General features: G+C 37.9%; 2 protein-coding genes across 6 annotated transcripts in view; both read right to left on the bottom strand.

Moving 5' to 3' along the window:
* Window positions 1-1,782: 1,782 nt before the first annotated feature.
* ASB14 (ankyrin repeat and SOCS box containing 14) lies at window positions 1,783-16,007 on the bottom strand. Of its 5 annotated transcripts, none has more exons than XM_063114422.1 (10): window positions 15,919-16,007; window positions 15,175-15,316; window positions 12,685-12,740; window positions 12,093-12,224; window positions 11,839-11,997; window positions 7,600-7,845; window positions 5,156-5,327; window positions 4,000-4,543; window positions 3,309-3,462; window positions 1,783-2,590 (listed from the first exon to the last, which is right to left on the bottom strand). In XM_063114422.1, the coding sequence occupies exons 2-10, from the start codon at window positions 15,294-15,296 to the stop codon at window positions 2,412-2,414; spliced, it is 1,764 nt and encodes a 587-aa protein (XP_062970492.1). In that variant the 5' UTR covers window positions 15,297-15,316; window positions 15,919-16,007; the 3' UTR covers window positions 1,783-2,411. The 5 variants fall into 5 exon arrangements, with proteins under 5 accessions (XP_062970492.1, XP_062970493.1, XP_062970494.1 ...); XM_063114423.1 differs by having other exon boundaries at window positions 15,905-16,007; XM_063114424.1 differs by lacking the exon at window positions 15,919-16,007 and having other exon boundaries at window positions 12,686-12,740; window positions 15,175-15,206.
* A 2,318-nt stretch (window positions 16,008-18,325) lies between these two features.
* Window positions 18,326-19,439, bottom strand: part of DNAH12 (dynein axonemal heavy chain 12) — a 248,469-nt gene continuing 247,355 nt past the window's right edge. Inside the window, exon 73 of the mRNA XM_063113846.1 lies at window positions 18,326-18,516. Within this exon, the coding sequence (XP_062969916.1) occupies window positions 18,326-18,516 (191 nt within the window). The remainder of the gene's footprint in view (window positions 18,517-19,439) is intronic.

Raw genomic sequence — 19,439 nt, forward strand, 5'->3', positions numbered from 1 at the left:
GAAACCACGATGAGAGAAAGAAAAAACAGCTCCGACCATTTTGAATCCCGGCTGCTTCCAGGCTGGAGTTGCTGAGTGCACAGAGCAGGAGCTGGCAAAAAGCTGCAGCTATGCCTTTCAGATGAAGTTGCTTGGAGGCAGCACGGGAGAAGAGGGCCTTGGTGGCCTCCAGGCCAGCAATACCACTAATAGGGTTCCCATGGACCCACATAGGACTGAGGAGCCACAACAACTGAAAAAAAGGAGCCACTCAGAAGCCAGTGAGTCATTGCAAGAGACCGGAGCATGGCCTGTCCCATGGGAACACAGGTGGTGTTTGGAGCACAGGCAGTGCGGGAGATGGGCCCATCAGGGGAACAATGGGGCACAGCAGCGACAGCTGCTCTGCCCCCAATCAGTGTAGGACCACTCAGAGGAGACTGGTCAGGAATATAGAATTGTATGGGGTGCAGTTTGATGAAATGACTCAGGCCTAGACTGGTGTTTCCACACAACCCAGGTGCACTGGATTTCACTAGAACTGGAAGTACTTATAAAGTCAACCGTTAAAATCTGAGCTGCACTGGGCCAGCCCCATGGCGCACTCGGGAGCGCAGTGGCTGCTCCCGCCGCGGGTTCGGATCCTATATAGGAATGACCGGTGCGCTTACTGGCTGAGTGCTGGTCACGAAAAAGGCAAAAAAAAAAAAAAAATCTGAGTTGCACAAAAAGCCTTCCCCAGGGAATCAGCAGCAAAGCAGCAATTTAGCTCAATCACAAGGCTCAAGTACTGGTTCTCACAGGAAGTCATTTTAGAAATAAGCAAAGGACAACAAATTAGTTCCAGTGCAGAGTTTAAGTGGTGGGAACAGCAAATAATTCAACACAGAACTGAAAGAAAAAGTACACACAACCAGAGATAAAGTTTGATATTAACTAGTAAAGGTCTCACTTCACCAAAGAACACCTATAACACCTAGAAGAACTGGAAGTCCCCTGGGCTACCAAGCCAGAAAGGGGAGGGCTGGGGGCCTCAGCAATGTCCCCTGACACCCACAACCAGTCCCAAGGGTGGGGGCTGAGGGCCTTGGCTATACCCCCCCCCCCAACAAGCGCAACCACCCACAGCAACGACCACTGAGCTGGGGGGCAGAAGGCCTCAACCATGTCCCCCCAACACACGCAACCAGACCAGCGACGACCATCAAGCCACAGCAAGGCCCCGGGTTTCCAAGCTGGGGTGGTGGGAGGCAAGGGCTTTTGCCACACTCCCCTGACATCTGCATCCAGCCTGGTGATGACCAAGCCACCACTGGAAGCCCCCTGGTCTCCCTGATGGGAATGTGGGGGGGAGGTGCCACAGGCCTCAATCCCACCCCTCTTTCCTCTTCTTCCATCACATTTCCTTCCTCTTTCCCCTCTCCCTCTCCCTCCCAACTGCTCTGCAACATTATAGAATGTAAAAAACTAAAACAAAATAAACCCCCCAAAATAAAATGGGCAATATTATGCTGAAAAATATATATACTAAGACTAAACATGTAGCTATCAAGGTTATAGCTGATTGGGCTGTGGTGAAGATGGACTTCACGCTGCCTCTCTGTTGTGCCATCTAAATGCAACATGGGTGTCCCTACATGAATGTCTTAGTTTCTTTCCTCACTTTTCACATATAGAAATGTGTACTTACATGCAGCATAGATTATATAGAAATGAAAATTTAAATTAACATAACTACTATCAGTGAGCCCCTTGTCTAATACTGGGCTAAGTTCAGTACAGAAAACATAAGCCGTCATCTGTTCGAAAACTTTTAGTTCCCATTCCAGTGATCATATTAACCGATAAATGGTTGAGTCATAGCCAGGGTTTTGTGGAAGAAGGGACACATATTTCCTAGTAATGATGAAATTTAAATTGAAGGTTTTATTTCAATTAACTGTGAATTACCCCACCTCTGTCCTGGACTCTACAAGGAAATGGTATCAGACACTAAGTTGATGCTAGGGCTTTTGCACAAGAACAACTAACTTCTAGATCATGTACTGGAGTCAGTATATATTCAGTCCAACCAGTAATATATATGTGTACTTCTCTATAAAAAAAGATTACTGTTAAGAATTATCTTGAATTGTCAGAAGTGGCATCTATTATTTTAAACAAAGAAATTGTGTTTGTACACTTAATAAGATCAGTACAGAATTAGAACATGTATTTTAGTTCACTGAAATTTTATTATTTGGGTTTTATTTTTTAAAAACTACTTTTTAGGATGCTAGCCATTTATAAGTTGAGAGGTTATGTTCAGAACAAGAATGTAGACTGCATTGAGATTTTAGTTGCTGGGTAAAGCAAAAAATATGAATCATACAAAAGTCAAATTTTAAGAAATACAGCTGTAGAATTATAACTTTTCCTCTAGAATAGTTTGATTACCAGGGTCCTGTAAAAATTCCTTGTCCATAAAGGTCGTATTCTTTGTAAAGGACGTACGCTTTTAGACGATTGGGTAATGGAAGAAATGACATGAAGACAGGGCAGCGCAAATGTAAACGGCCCATACACTTGCGGATCTTTAGGCGACACAGATGTTTTAGGGAGCGAGGGTTTGCTAAAATGAAAGAAATAGGCACATTATCCAAAAAGAAAAAGTGCTGTGACTAAATGAGAAAGTTAATAGGGAAACAGCTTTCATGTGCTGTGACTAAATGAGAAAGTTAATCGGGAAACAGCTTTTCAGTTCTCATTGCAACCCTTCTTGTAGATATGGTTACAGAGCCGCATCAGACTGGCATCAATCGTGTTTCTGGACTGTGAGACCTGAAGTCCTTAAATCTCCACCGTCCTTTCCCTTGGAGGCAGGCTAAAAACAAAAGATCACCACCCAAAGGAAAATGAGATGGAAAAAATTCTTAATTTGACTTTTGTGCTACTTTGAAAGAATTTGTTTAGGAGAAGCTTTTGAAGAATGCTCCACAGACTTAGATCTTAGTTTTATCTTGGATTTTTTTTTTTTTCTTATTCCTGTTTTTATTGCCATTTCATAGCTTTTAATTCCTGTGTCTATAATGTTCCTTTATAACCATGGTTTAGGTGCATTGGGAGAAAAGTATTACCTACCTATATCATAAGCAGTTACTGAACAGATTTTATGTACTGGGAAATGATAATAAGTACAAATTATGTGTAGTTATACATAGTAACATTATGTTAGATAGGAATTGTATTTTTCTGGTTTCTTCATGTCAAGCTTTTAACCAGAAGAGTATTCTAAAAAAACAAATAATACAATTAGCAGTTTAAAAGTCTTCTACAAGAAAGATACTCACTCAAGATGAAATGTATTTCTGACCAGAGCCCCTGTTTTTGGAGCACAGCTTTCAACTTTGAACAGATCCGAACTTGATCAACATAGTCAAGCATCACTCGGACGACCTTTCCAGAGAGGTGCTGCAGCCACGACAGAGTTATGACTTCACAGAACTGAGGGGGAAAGCCACAACTATGAAAGTAAATGAAAAGCACTCAGTATCCGTCATTTAACACAGTTACCAAAAGAGCACCAAGGTCTCCAGCTCCTCATTCATAGACTAAGGTGTTAAGCAACAACATCTTCTCTTAGCTCTAATGTTTGAAAAAATATTTACTACTATATATTCACTGTGTATTTATATATATATATATATATATATATGCTTTACAAATATAAAAGATGTAATGAGGATGTGACATACGTAATATCTGTTAACCCCTTTGGTTGGTCATGTGACTGTCCGAAATAAAGATGACTTTTCTAGCTTAACCCACTGCTAAGTGTGGCCACCTGATTCAGTTCTAGCCAATGAGATGTAAGTGGAAGTGTGAAGAGCTCCCAGAATGCCCCTAAAGAGCAAATATATATATATATATATTTATATACATATATATATACACACACACACATATATATATATTTATTGCTGTAGTTGCAGGGTTACAGATAATGACTGTAAAGTAATATAGCCAATACCGTGGACTTACCTTAGTATCTCTGATAACTGTAGATGTCCAGCCTTCAAAAGTATAAAAAGGATGAACTTTGTCCCCGTGAGGACAATCAAAACATCGCTGTGTGTCATACCCATAATTCAACAGCATTCTGAGCATGACTTCATCTTTCAGTGTGTATTGCAGTGCTGATGGGAAATGTAAAGGGTTAACTCTGCAGAAATAATTGACGTTGGCCCCATGCCTTAGCAGCAGACTAATCAGCTCATAGTTGCCCATTCTGAGGGCTATCTGGAGGCAGTTAACCGGGTCTTGATTAGGCAGAGCTCCAGCACTCAGAAGCAGCTTAACTGAAGAAAGGTCACCATTTGATACAGCAAAATACAAGGCTGACTTCCTTTGGTCATCATAATGTTTGCGAATTCTCTGATCTAGCATGAAATTCACATCAAATCCAGCCTGGATGAGAAGTTCCAGGCACTGAGGATGTGCTCCTGCTGCCGCACAGTGAATTGGACTGATCCCACTCCTTTTAATGGCAGCAAGATCCGTAACTGGAACCAACATCTTTAGAGCTCTAAAAAAAAAATTTCAAAGTGCATTTCAAAATAGTTTTTATTAAGATGCAGCATTAACCTGTGTATGATTGTGTTAGACTAACACTGGATGGTGTTGGTATGAAGTGGCATTTAAAACCCCCAACGAAAAGCATAATTCCTTCATACAGAAGCTCATTTACGAAGTAAAATTGAACGGTACTACTATCTAGGTTATAAAACTCAGAATTAGCCCAGACATTTGAGACACAAGGCTTTTCATATTGCCCAGGGACCTTAGAGTAAAAGTTTTATATGTTTCTTCAGAGGCTACAGAGCGTGCCTGGCTTTTTTTTTTTTTTTTCCGTGACCGGCACTCAGCCAGTGAGTGCACCGGTCAGTCCTATATAGGATCCAAACCCGCGGCGGGAGCGTCGCCGCGCTGCCAGCGCAGCACTCTACCAAGTGCGCCACGGGCTCGGCCCGTGCCTGGCTTTATTACTTTCTAGCTGGTCAATAGTTTCTTATCTTTAAAAGGAGTGTTCAGGTTGTGGGATCAGAAATAAAGAATATAAAGTTCCTAGAAGATACTAAAAAAAAAAAAAAGTAGCTATTACTATTTCTACTATTTACAATAATGTAATTGCACTTACAATAAATGGCCTCTGTCAGCTGCCACATGAATGGGCAGGTGGCCAGAATTCTTAGGGATGTTGGCATCGGCTCCATGCTCTAGCAAGAGAGTCACAGAGTCTGGGTTTCCTCCACGAGCAGCTTCAAGTAAGATGGAAGAAGAATCAGAAGCCTGACTGTGAGCATTAGCTCCTAAGAGGAAAAAGAGTCTTGTTATGCAAAAATTCTTCTCCACTGTATTGCTTAAGCAATCTTAAAAATAAATCACCACCACCAAAGCACCAAGAATCAAAGAAATAAAATATGTGTCTTCTGTTCTCAGACAGTTTATAAACTAGTTGGGAAGGGAAAAAATGGCATAAGCAGTTTCTAAGTTATAACTAAATTGGCTATCAGAGTAATTTTATAAGTTATTTGTTTGGAACTTCAAAATTCCCGTAGAAATACTTTTATAAAAGGTGGTTTTATTTCTAGCCCAGCCTACAAAAGCCCACTTAACTTATAACACACTTACATATATGATGGTACTAATAAACCTGTTGAACTATATCGTCATGCCATGCTTTGGTAAAGGCATTTAACTTTTTCTTAGGGGACTACTCATAATAAGATACGCTGTAATTGTTTTTAATCGAAGTTAGGTGCTGCTGATAGCTAAAAAGATAAATTGTAGTACCCTGTACACTGTGTCATGTGAGTAGTGTTGATAATAAGAGTACAGATAATGGCAAAATACATTTTAGAAGATCTAGGGCTGGGGTTGTGAAGGGAGCTGGGAGGTGAAAAAAGGAGAAAGGAGTACGGGTCACTTGTGGAAGGCTTCTCAGTAAAATAGGCTCTGAAGAAAGTAGCATTTGGATGGACAAAAGCTGAATAGAGCATTCTGGGCACATTCACGCTCATGTAAAAAAGATGTAGTGGCTTTAATTTCATATAGACTGCATTAGAGTTATCAGGGTATTGTGGCTGCCCAAGAACCCCATTCTTAGAATGCATTAAGAAACTAATAAGCCTCCATGTACTGAATGCTCACTATGTGCTGGTTCCTTTATGTGCCTAATCTTTTGTAAACTTCACAACAACCCTCAGAAAGTAGGTGCTAATATCCTTATGTTAAAGATAAATTAACTAAGGCTCATTGAGTTTGTGACTTCCCCAAAGACACCCTTATAAGGAAGTAGCTGGGTTTGTGCACAGTCTTCCAGACCCAGGGGTTATTTCTATGATGCCATGTTGCCACTTAGCAATGACCTCATGAGGTCAACTGATGCTGGTTTCTTTGAAAGGTAAAGGACTTAAAATCTGTTGCCTCTCCTCTTTCTCTGTGTTTTAGTCAGTCATCTGTACAGAAGGTTACTCTTTCCTTAAAGATGAAATATCCAGTGTTTACTTTTCTTATTCTAGCTAATGACTTTAGACATCTCTTGTATCACTCATTTAAAATATCTTACTTAAAATGTTTTATGGCCATAGATTGGAAACTAGCCTCCCTCCCTATATGATAGGAAAGATTTAGGTAAGTCTGAAAAGCATAAGATTGTTCTTAAATATAGGAGTCCCTGCCGTCTAGAGTACTGGAGACCAGGACCTTGAATTGTTAAAGAAATAAGACCTCTGGACATAGGGGAATAAAGAAGATAATTCTACTATTGGGATTTAATTAAATCTTGGTAAAAGTTTGCTTCTTTGAAAAAAAGCTTTAGATACTACATTCCTTTATTTAACAGTATCATTAATGCACATCTACTCAGAGACAATAAATGCCAAAGTTGTATGAGCCAAGGGTCCCTACTAGGGGAGGGGACATGTTTAAAGGGAAGCCCTGCAACTGGTACCATCTCTGACTCTCACTTTTCTCAAGTGCAAAATGAGGATACCTACCTCAGAGTTTTAAAAGGATTACGTGAGGTAACATGGGTAGCTTAATGCCTGTTGCTTAGAAGGTGATCAACAAATATAGGTTGCCTTCCCTTTCTCTCAGAGATTTGGTTATTACTAGAGCAGAGAACTGGGACCCATAGAAGAAATCAGGAAGAAGTTTCTAATATCTAAAGCCATTTGATAACAGGCTAAATTGCCTCATGACAGGTTAAGCAGAGACAACATTCTGTAGAAGATGTTGCAGGGACTTTGATTTTATGATTCTAGAAAAGGACAACACCAAAAAGTTGAAAAAACAAACAATCAAAAAAACCCCATCCTGTTATCATGGTGACGGAACATAAGTAAAACAGTAACCAGCATCCTAGTAATCTTAGGGAAATTATGTCACATCCAATAGGAAATTTAATCTCTGACTATTTTAGGCTTTTCAGCAGTCAACATTAACACATGATTTTATCAAACATTTATATTAGGCTTAAATAAAATGTTAACTTCCATTATTTTGAAGCTCTCCAGCATGAGGACAACACTTGGATCATTTTACCCCTTGGTATTGTACTGATCATATAGAAAATCTTGCCTTTCTCCAGTAACATTTCCATGATTTCAGTGTGTCCACTTTGGGCAGCAAGAGCAAGAGGAGTGAATCCATAGGAACTCTGTGGGTCAGGGTGTGCTCCAGAAACCAGCATAAGCTTCACCATGTCCTTTCTGCCCAGTTTGGCTGCTTCATGGAGAGCTGTCCTCTTGTTGACACACTGCAGATTGACATTCGCTCCATGGCTGATCAGCAAGGCTGCCATGTCGTACGAGTCACACAGAACAGCTGGGAAATTGAAAGTGAGGTGGGCATCATGTTCAACAGAAAATTAAGGCCAGACCATCATCTCAACTAGTGTCCTTCAGTCTTCTTTAAGAGCTCTTCTTATCTAAACCTATGCCCCAGCATTCTATGTTTAGAAAACAGACTAAAATAAGGCATATATCAAACAGTATTAATAGTGTCTTAGATCAATGGACTATTTGTTTTTCTGTAAGCCGTGACCAATTATCCATTGTCTATTGGCTGCTTATGTGATTCAAACACATAAACATAAAATTTTCATTTAACATCATTTTCTTCTTAAGAAAACGGGAACTTAAGTACTCAGTACAGTCCTGGAAATTCTTGTAGCTGCTTTAAAAGAAGAAAAACGAAAACAGCAACATAACCTATCTCAGCAAATGAATGACTAAAATGTAATTTATTTATTTTAAATGAGTATGAAGCATACTTATTAGATAATCTGCATTAAATTTATTTTTATTGATTTTTTTGGCAGCTGGCTCATTTGGGGATCTGAACCATTGACCTCGGTATTACCAACACAGCACTCTAACCAACTGAGCTAACCAGCCAGCCTAAAATATAATTCAAATATGCATGTTTGAATGAGTAGCTGAGCCCATAGAAAATGATGGTTTTGGCCTGTGTTTCCCAAAGTGTGTTGTGTCCCTTGAGGTTCTCTGTGAAGATAATGATTCTATAGTTCAAAAATATTCAATAAAGGGCATGGGAATGCTGTATATTCTATCACCCTCTTCAACACCTTGCATATTGGCATATTGAAGTCTCTGAAAAATCTTGCAAATGAACTTGCTTAACTTAACCCAGCACTTTCCATGATATATCAAAGGTGAAATGCAGTTTTGGTGCCACAAAAATGGAATCATTTGACCTGCCGGATAGGCACAAGCAAAGAAAGCAACTCTTTTCATTATCATCATGATGACAGGCTTCAGGGCTTAATGTTTTTTTCTCCTTATGTGACTTTTACACACACAAGATAAATACGACTGGTACCACTATCTTCTAGATGATGAAACTGAGGTTAAGAGAGACTTGACCCAGAGTTCTTTTAACTATACTATGCTTTATAGTGCTTTATAGTTTATGAGCTGCTCTCTCAGAGAGGGCCCTTCTGCTCAGTGTGTTTTCCTAGAAATGCAAAGCCTTAGAGAGGGCATCTTGGGACAAATCATGAAGGGACCCAAAATCCCAATTTTTAACAGTGCTCTGTTGCTGTTCTCTTTTTAATCTTCAGTTTTTATTTTGATAAACGTTAAACATGCACAGAGTTTAAAGAGTCAATTACTATAGACTCCTCCACCATTTCTCTATCTTCTTTCTCCTTCCCTAGAGGCATGTTTTAGCTGTTACTTTGCTGGTAATGTCTGTATTTCTAAATAACCTGCTCATATTGCTACCTTTTGGTTTTTTGTTTTGATATAACTTAATGACTTCTAACTATGGAAAATGAAGATTTAACTTTCTTTTCTCCACCACACATGCACATTTCTCATCCCACCATCCTTCTAATATTTTTATAGCAAAGTTTTTGTTAGATAAATATTCAGTGTTTACCTTATTATATTTGCTATTCACAGCTGGACCATAATTACATTTCCTTCCTGCATATCTTTTTGTTTACTCTCATTGGTAGAACATAATGCTCTATTAGCTTGCCTAAGGAGAGTGTATGAGAGATACATTTTTTGAGATCTCCTGTGTCTGAAAATATGTGTTCTATGTATGTCTTTAATCTACCTGTAGATTGATGGTTTGTCTAAATATAGAATTTTAAGTTGGGAATAATTCTCTCTCAGAATTTGTAAAATTATTTTCTACCAATTTCTTTAAGCTTCAGTTACTGTCTAGAAGTCTGAAATCATTCTGATTTGTCATCTTTTTATATATGATATATATCACTTTTTTTTCCTCAAGAAGCTTGTGGAAGCGTCTCTTTGTCCCTGGGTCTTTTATTTTTATTTTTATTTTTTTGTTTTTTTTTAAATGCTTTTTTTTATTATGATAAAAGAGGTTTGTGTTCAGTGAACTTAGACAACATATGCAGAAAAGAAAAAAATTACCCATAGTGCCACCCCTTTAAGATGATCTTTGACAACATTTTATATCTATTCTTACATTATTTCTACATATATTAAATTTTCTAGAAATTATTTTTAACCATTTCGTTATCCAAAATTCTCTAATAAGTGGTTTTTCTGCATTTATACTGTTAATTCACATTTGGCTGATGATGATTAATCCCTCAAGATCCTAAAACACCTGAATTTGTCCGTCTTACTATCCATTCACTAATTTTTGGCACCAAATGTGTGTGAGCAATCTAGCTTGATGCCAGGGTGCTGAATCAGTATGAATTCTGCTAATAACCATTTACAATGTACCATAGAAAGTGCTCTGATTGCTCTAAAACTGGAAACAAAGTGCTAAAGGTGTTGTGTCTTTTTTAATTCATTGAGCTGGTGCTTGGGTGCACTTTAATTCTGGAAACACATATCCTTCGTTTTAGAAAATCATTTTCTTGACTTATCTCACTGATGATATACTGCCTCCATTGTGTCTGTTCTCTCTATCATTCCTATTCACATGTTGCTCCTCTTGGACTGCCCTAATTTTCTTATTTTCCATTTCTTACCTCTTTCTTCTGGAAGCTTTCCTAAATTTCCTCTTCTAGCATTGTTCTGAGTTTTTTATTTCTGCTCTCATATTTTTCATTTTCAAGAGCATTTTTTTGGTTTTGTTCTTTGATATATTTTTACAGTATCCTATTCCTACTTCATTAATTTCTCTGAGAAAATTAATGATAATTTCCCTTTACATTTTATTTTTCCTAAACAATCTGTTTCTTCCAATTTGCTTATCTGTTTGTTGCAAACTTTCCTCAAATAGTCCTTGCCTATCTGCTCATGATTAAGAGTTGGGGACTAAAAGGCTGGTTGGAAATTCTAAACAGTGGGTGGGGCTTGTGGACTGTGGGCTTAACTATAGATTATGTTTGGACCATTTTGGGTCCAACTGACCATTTCTCAATGTCATTATCTTTAGATCTTTCTTCTTGGGCTGGTCAGATTCTCCAGAGAAGCCTCTTCCTGGGAGGTAAAGGCCTGGCTGCAAGCTTTCTGGGATCCTGGGGTGGGGGAAGGAGGCGGGGTGGGGGAAGGAGGCTGGGTGGTTTCAGCCTATGTTTGCTTAATTCCTCCACTGTTTTCAATCCAGTACTGCCACCTTCACCTAAAATCCTTTGGTCCAGAGATCCTCTGTTTAAGTTGAATAAACCTCCAGAATTCTGCTCGGATTGGGGAAGAGACTGTCCCAGCAGGGAGGACCAGGAGAAGTGATCTAGAGATTTGACTACCTGCTTCATAATAGTCTTCAACCAATCCTCCTACTTCAGCTGCTCACCCTTCACCCATGCTCCATAAGGTAATTCTGCTCTCCCCTTATATATCTTACACCAGAATTACCTGGTTCAATTAAGACACCGTGCAAAATGAGCTGCTCCTAATTGGGCAGAGATTTTGCAACAGGTAGCCTCACAGACCAGCCTATAGAAAGCTTCTTGAAAGTCAGGTACCCATTTCTGGTCAGTTGGAACCAGAGTGACAATGCTGTAGCTATGCACAAAAAGCTGACTTTGAAAACTGTGGGCGAACTGAGGTTACCAGTGGTGGGAAAGTGGGAGAAGGAGGGAAGATTAGCAAGAAATTGGTAAAGGGCCACAAAAAATGACTGCATTGTATAATGTTGAATATACTAATTATCCTGATTTGAGCATCACATATTGCACACAGGTACTGATATTCAACGTGGTACCCCACAGATATGTACAATCAATTATGTTTCAATAAAAAAAACTGGTTAAAAAAAAAAAAAAAAAAAAAAAAGAAAGAAAAGAAAGAAAAAAAGAAACCTGTGGGCATGGAGGAGACTCTGAGCCACAGACTCTTCTCCAGAGACGAAGTATTCACTTACCTGTAAGGAGAGGAGAATTGCCTTCAAAATTCTTAGCATTCGGATTGCAGCCATTGACAAGAAGAAAACTGGCATTTTCTAAGAGGCAATTGCTGACAGCCAAAAAAAGTGGTGTTTCACCATTGTGAGTGGTTTGTTCCCACATACTAGGTTTTGAAGCTGAAATAAATTCATCATACCACACAGGTTAAGATATGGAAATGAATCTTAAATTTATTTCTCAGAAGCATCGAGAAGAGTAAAAGGGAGTTTACCTCTCAGGGTTATTTCCAAAATATTCTTATTTAATTGCACTGCAGCTTTATGCAGAGGAATCCAGCCTATCCCATCTGCTTCATCAAAAGCAGAATGACACATGGTTAAGTGTAACAGTGCATCTTCCTCACCTATTAACAAGTCAAATGAGAACAGATTCACATTTGGCACACATTCAAGGCAGCCCATACTACTTCTGAATTCCACCAGCAAAGTTAGTGCATGAGACAACAGGATTCTAGCACTACTTTTTATGAAAGATAAATTTAAATGGCATAGGACAGACAGTAAGGCCTGTCATCTAGCATTCCACACCACCTGTGCCTGTGAACACTCCCAGCATCTTACCACATACAGAAAAATAGCTCTGTTTATGGAGAAACCAAGGAGCTCTCTGCTAAATTCTGCTGAAGTATTTTCTCCCAGAAAAGTCCACATCAGACTCTCGACAATCAGCTGTAGACCCCATAGTGTTCAGCATTTTGAAGAACCTGCTTCTAGGTTTCCTGACCTTAGAGCAAAAATGCTGCCACATGTCACCATCACATCTTAGCACAAGTTTGAAGGTGATAGAATAGGAAGAGTACTTAACTGTCTCTATTGTTTCAATTATCTTCTTACAGTCAGCACTCAAAAAGGAATGGAAGCTGCATAGAAAAAAAATATATATGTAATTCCAAAACTGAGGGGAAAAAAACCAAGGTATCTGATATAAACCAAAAGAAAAGATTAAAGGCAGTAGTAGTTAATCAGGAATGCACTCTCATATGAGGCAATGACTGAGGCTTAATAGAAATACTTCTGTTTGTAAAATGTAGTGTGGCTCTTAACACGTTCTAGAGAAACTCCTTTCCCAGTGTCTTCCCTTATTCGACTGTTGGCTTCTTTAGGTCAATGATTGTGTGAGAGCCTGGACTGCAGCAAGCCCTCAACCAACGTTTGCTGTACTGAATCACACCTGCCTAGGACTGAAATGTCACATTCTCACATGGTAAAATTGAATAATCACTCTATAATGTCAATGATTACAGCAAAAAAATTATTAATTAAGATAATAGAAAATAATCATGGTATGAGTTTTTAAAAATATTCATGGTCAGAATTTGTGTTCAGAAAATGCTATTTGAAGTTTTTCTAAGTAATATATCTTATCAAAATATTAAAAATTTTAAAGGTCATTTTATGAATCTTGTATTATTTTTAAATCCAGTATATAAGGATTGGAACCTTCCCATTTTCTTTGATTATTCAATAAGCCCAGATTGAAGAGAATACCTTAGACAATCTGTCCTTTTTATAGTTCGGTCAATTAAATTCTCATAAGCATTTAAAACCGCACTCATAGATTTAGTATTGTATTAATTTTTTATAGCTGCTGTAAGAAATTGCCACACACTTAGTGGCTTAAAACAACACAAATTTATTATCTTACAGTTCTGTAGTTCAGAAATCCAAAATGGGTCACATCAGACTAAAATCAAGGTGTCTGAAGGGCTGTGTACCTTTTGGAGGCTCTAGGAGAGAATGTGTTTCTTTGCCTTTTCCAGCTTCTAGAGGACGCCCACATTTCTTGGCTCACAGAACCCTTCTTCCATCTTCAAAGCCAGCAATGTTGGGCTAAGTCCTTCTTAACCCTGCCATCTCTCAAGTTCTCCCTCTTCTGCTTCCCTCTTTCACTTTTACAGACTCATGATTATATTGCACCCACCTAGAAAGCCCAATATAATCTCCCTATCTTAAAGTCAGGTGATTCGTAACTTTAATTCCATCGTAGCTTTACTTCCCCTTTGCCATGTAAGGATACATATTCACAGGTTCCAGGAATTAGGAAGCATAAATCTTTCACTATATCAATACTCTTTACTTAGTCAAAACCTCTTTCTTATACCTTTTAACCTAAAATTATGAGTTCAAAGTCAGTTACTCAGTTATATATTTTTACATTTTAATCACAAGGTTAATATAACAGATTATCTAATAAACCCAATTTCTTTACAAAACTTTCAATGTAGAGATTATTTTAAAGATGATTCCTAAATTGAACACAAAAGTATATGAATAGTGTGTGGTTAAGAGCACAGACTCTGGAGCCAGACTTCCTGGTTCTTCACTTATGAGCTCTGTGACCTTGGGTGAGTCACTTAATCTTTCTGTGCTTCAGTTTTCTTATCTCTAAATGAAGATAATAATAGTACCTACCTCACAGATAGGCAATGAAAATTAGAATTTAACTTAATTAACAGTTAATATTTATGAAGTCCTTCAATAGTGTGGCACATAGTGATTATTCCATAAGTGCATTACATTTAAAAAAAATACTGTAGGTTTGATGTACTTCATCATCTCTATATTTAATTATAAAATCTCTTGGGGTTAAAAGACATTTTTCCAGTTTTACCTCCAGCAGGCCAATAGAGATCACCATCTCAAGCAAACCAGATTTATCACCCCAGAAAAAAACCACGGTTACTGCCTCAGGGGGATGAAGTTGCTGATCAGGCAGAGAGTGTTTAAATAGGTGTGCTTGACTGCACACTGCCCGTATCCACAGTGATTCTTCCTACACCATTGAGGGTCCTTTTCTACTGTCATCATAACAGAATTCTGAATCCACAGCTTCAGGAGGGCCTACTCTCTCCTGGTGAATTTTTACAAAATTCCTCCTTTTGACTTGAGTAGATCAAAGATTGGACCCCATCCCCACCTAATCTATTAAGGTTGAAGATAACTTTCTATGTGTCTTGGTTGGATTTATGACTTTTCTTCAGCTCCCTAAAGACTGAAGAGAATTTTTCTCTAGCCCCTTATATCCTCATTTCTTTCTTCTGATTTCCAGTCTGCACCTTCTCACCCAGACATGCTGCTAACCTCCTTCAACTATTTTCTTTACTTCCTACCTAAATCCTGAATTCTTTCAAGATTCTTCCTGTTGGGTAAGCCATCACATCTTATAGATATTTAAATGGAAGTTCTTGGATTCTGACCCTCTCTCCTGTTTTTATCACAACACTAGACTTATGCTAATGATAAGTCTCAACTGTTGAATACTTAGTATGACACTGACAGTGAGAAAACCATTACCTCTCATCCTCAGGGGTATGTTGTGTTATTCCCGGCTTGTAGATATCCTGTAAACTCTGTTGAATGATGAGCTGGGTGTCAAAGTCATCATCTATGTCTTCATCACTGGTGTAATTATCCATGTGAAACACGGACAGGATTACTTTAAAGTCAGAATGAATTAAAAATATTTTTACAGTTGTGAAAAGATTATAAACTGCTTAAAAATTATTAATGCAATCCAGAAAACTAGAAAATTGATGGGATTGATAAATGAAGAAAATGTAAAATTTAGAAAACAAAATATTCATTTTTAAAACTTTCCATAAACTTAAAACAGTTTTCTGGACTGCCACAGATTCAACATAAATTAGAAGTTTCCATGAGTAGCCATTTACTTAAAGCTTACAATATTCAGAAAAACAACCTTTCATATAAGACTTAGGTCAATACCATTTTAACATTTAAAATGCTCATATTGATTTATTTTAGACTTGGTTTGTGAGTTTTTCTCAGTGATTAGAGCACTCATGCAAAAGAACATCTTTCCTACACACAATGAGTGTTATGCTGAAAATATTTTACTAGTAAACACTAAAAATAAACATGTTATAGGACTCAATGTACTCTCAAAATACAACATATAATAGGAATAGCGGTAGTAAAAACATCAATGTATTTTATTAGGCAACATCTAAATGGTTTTAAAAGAACATTTCAGTGTTAGCACAGAATAGGTTTGATCACATACCGAAGACTTTTTACCTTTTGTTATATCCTTTAGGACAGCACTGAAGTTCTCAGTTAAGGATTAGCACATGTAAGCCTCAGAATTTTCATTTATATTTAGGATCTCCAGTCCCCTGCAGTGACCGTCCATTAATAGCTTTACTATAAATACTAGATCATAAGACAGTCTGGCACATTCTACTTGTTTTTAACATGTGGCTTAGCTCTGTTAGGAGCATGATCTCTTTTCTCCACTGCTATGTTTATCAAATTTAAAGGATTAAACTTCTTATTCCTGGAATAAAGTTATTTTGCAAGGGGTTGGCCAGGCAAAGAGAATTCATTCTTTAAGACTCATGCACATAACCACTGCAAACCATAATCAGTTATCCACTTAAGAGTCCAAACATTTTGCTCTGACCAAATTGTCAAAAGTGACTATCTCAACAGTCCAGATCATTGGGTAGCTGCAACTACATTTCCTTGAGTTACAGACTGTGGCCTTGAGTGTCTTTGGAATCCTAAGGAAGGAATTAACTGTACACAAAATAAAATTTTGACTAAAATTTTGTTTTGTTGAAATATTTTTAAATTGTTAATGTACACTAATATTATGAGTACATACTAAGTAATAATATTAACTATTAGAAATAACAAAGGGGTCACTTGACATTTCCAATTAAATATGAAGTAAATGCCAAGAAGCACAATGCCACTTCGGGTGTGGAAGTTAGGATTGCCTTCCAGCCATCTTACTACCTTTGCATGTCAGCTTTACTGCTTTGAGTTTTCTTTCCTAGCCACAGGAGTACTGTGAGAAATGGAACTAATGTTTTAAAAGTATGAAGCAAGGTGCTTAATTCTGTAATTGTTTTAATATTTTCCTTATTTGTAATTTCTTTATGTATTTGAAATGTGCATGTGTAATCACCTCAGGTAGGTGAGTGGAAGGTAAAATAAACTATTACTGAAGGTAAAGAAATGACTTAACACTTGTGGAAGACATAATTCTGATATTAGTTAAATTTTATCCATTTAATCCCCCAAATCTGCTTTTCACACTGTATTAGTCTGTTTCTGTTGCTTGTAACAGAAATACCTGAAACTAGGTAAATTGTAAAGAAACAATACTTACTGCTTACAGTTTCAGAGGCTGGGAAGTCCAAAGTCCAGGGAACACCTCTGGTGAGGGCCTTTTTCTTGGCAGTGGCTCTACAGTGATGCAGAGTGTCACATGGTGAAATGGCTTGAGCAAGAGAGACAGCTAAACTTCTCAGTTGCCCTCCTTTTAAAGCCATCCAGAACCACACCCTTAACTCCATGAATAGATCAATCCATTCAACCAGGGCACAGAGTCCACACAATCTAATCAAGTCTTTAAGGGCTCACCTTTCAATTACTATAATAGGATTTCTCACCCTCTCCACACTGTCACTGTGGGGATTAAGTTTCTAATACATGAAACTTTAGGCGGCACACTCGACCCATATCACACATACATATCAAACTTAAAAAAGAAATTAAAGTTTCAAAGATTTTTCATGTGCGTCATTGAAACTGGACAGACCCCATCTACCTCCCGTAAGCTAGCTCTATACCCCCAGCCAGAGCAGGCCTCAGCTTGGGGCAGGGAGTAGCTAAAGAAAAAAAATCTGCTTAATGAAGCCTGATGAGCTGACTTTCTGGGAGTAACCATAAAGCATGGTTGACAATAATACAAGAATAAAGTTAGTTAAACATATCTTCCTAAGGCTAAACAAGATCTCAGGGCCACCAGATGTTAGTTCCTCAGTAAATGGCTTAAGATAGTATCAGTACAGACAATCTTGAGTTGTTTCACAGAACTGCTGTCAACTGAAAGCCTGCTTTGAAGCAGTCTCTTCCAGACCTGAAGGAGTCATTAATGACTTTAGTCAAGATGACAGGGATAATTGTGCTGACTTTACCTCGAACCAATCAGATTCCCAGATGATTCCTGGGTCCCTCCTGCACCCTCCTCCCCCCATGATTTTGCTGTATAAATGCTTGTGATTTTAAGCTATCTAGGAGTTTGAGGTCCTTAAGCTCCTTTAGCTGCCTTGTTCTCCTTTGGTCAATCAAATACATGCTATTCTTGATCACTGTAAACTTCAGCATGAAAGACTACTTAGTCATTTGGTGCAGCAAATGATGAACCCCCTCTTGGTTTGGTAACATCATAGAAACACTTCACATTTTTCTTCCACAGGTGTCTGACTCTGATCTCAAAAGAGTCCATCTAAAAGGCCACATTCCAATCAAGAATGGCATATCAAGGAGGAGAACAATGCAAAGACCATTCACAAAGACCATTTAAAACAATAACACCATGATACTTGGTTTTATAATATATATTTTTTAAGTAAGTGAAGACAATATATTTATATTTTTTACTTCTTTCAGATGTTTTCTAAATTTCTCCAATTTAGTCATCCAACTGACAAAGCAAAGCAACCCCACGCTTGATCCAATGTTGAGTGGGTTGGTCTGTTTGTAACAACATTGCAATGACAAAGTTAGTAGAATGTCCTGTCGTGGAAAGAGTTCCTTTACGTTCACTGGTCTTGTAGAGGGGACAGACATAGGCATTTGACTTCACAATCTGAGACTTTGGAGCTTGAGAAAAAAAGAAATATATTCTTTTGATAAAGGGAAAACAGCCACTGGTACTAAAAGGACAACTATTTATCTTTAAATAAAATGACCAGAACTATATCTAAGATCAGGATTATGATACTTGAAGATCTTAAAAGTTTTTTTGGTTTTTTTACAGTTGGTGTGTTATCATAGTTGTGAAACAAGGCAAGTGATTTCATATGATGTATGATTCTGGGTGTAGAAGACAGGAATTGATTTTAAAGTTCTAATAACTTAGGCATGAAAAAATGCAAGAAGATTTGGGTGGGAAGAAGTAAGAGTAGGGGAACGTGGGAAGAAGGAATAAAATACAGTATAGGTAATGGGGGAGACTCAAAAGTAGAAACACAACTATTTAGAGCTTAATACAAGAAACCCAGGAATTAGAAGAAGCTGAAGTTTCTATTGGTTTTTATCAGATTATTAATAAGAATACATTAACTCTTACAAACTTGCAGTAAGAATCTACATACAATCCCTCAAAAGCCAGATAGATATTAGGAGTCTTTCTAAACTAAGGCCACATTTCTCGTAGTTATAATTGAACCACATTAATAATAAAAATATTTGATAGGTTGGGTGGTGATTCTGGGTGATTTGTAAAAGTTTTCATTCATTGTTATTTAAGAATAAAAAAATTAGGGGCTGGCCAGTTAGCTCAGTTGGCTAGAGCATGGTGTTATAATACCAAAGTCAGCCCCCCCCCACAAAACAGAACAAAAACATTATAGAAAACAAAAGAATAAGCCTCGCTTTTTCAGACTTGTGGGAAAATGATGATGGTAGAAGGAGGGAAGGAACAAGGGGCTTCTCCAAGGGGGCCTAAATTGGCCTCCAACCCAATTGGCTTGCAACATCTATGCCTTGGGGCACCTGGCTGACTCCTAAGCCTAGGGGCTTCT

Source organism: Cynocephalus volans, chromosome 11 (assembly GCF_027409185.1).
Source record: "Cynocephalus volans isolate mCynVol1 chromosome 11, mCynVol1.pri, whole genome shotgun sequence".
In the NCBI taxonomy this organism is placed as follows: Eukaryota; Metazoa; Chordata; class Mammalia; order Dermoptera; family Cynocephalidae; genus Cynocephalus; species Cynocephalus volans.

Excerpts from the sequence above, each read along its gene's own strand:
- ASB14 (XM_063114422.1), bottom strand. The coding sequence starts at position 15,296 with ATGGATAATTACACCAGTGATGAAGACATAGATGATGACTTTGACACC. Across the intron at positions 5,328-7,599 it reads GGAAATGTTACTGGAGAAAG|GAGCTAATGCTCACAGTCAG; the intron begins GCAAGATTTTCT and ends TTTTCCTCTTAG. Across the intron at positions 3,463-3,999 it reads CAGTTATCAGAGATACTAAG|TTCTGTGAAGTCATAACTCT; the intron begins GTAAGTCCACGG and ends TTTCCCCCTCAG.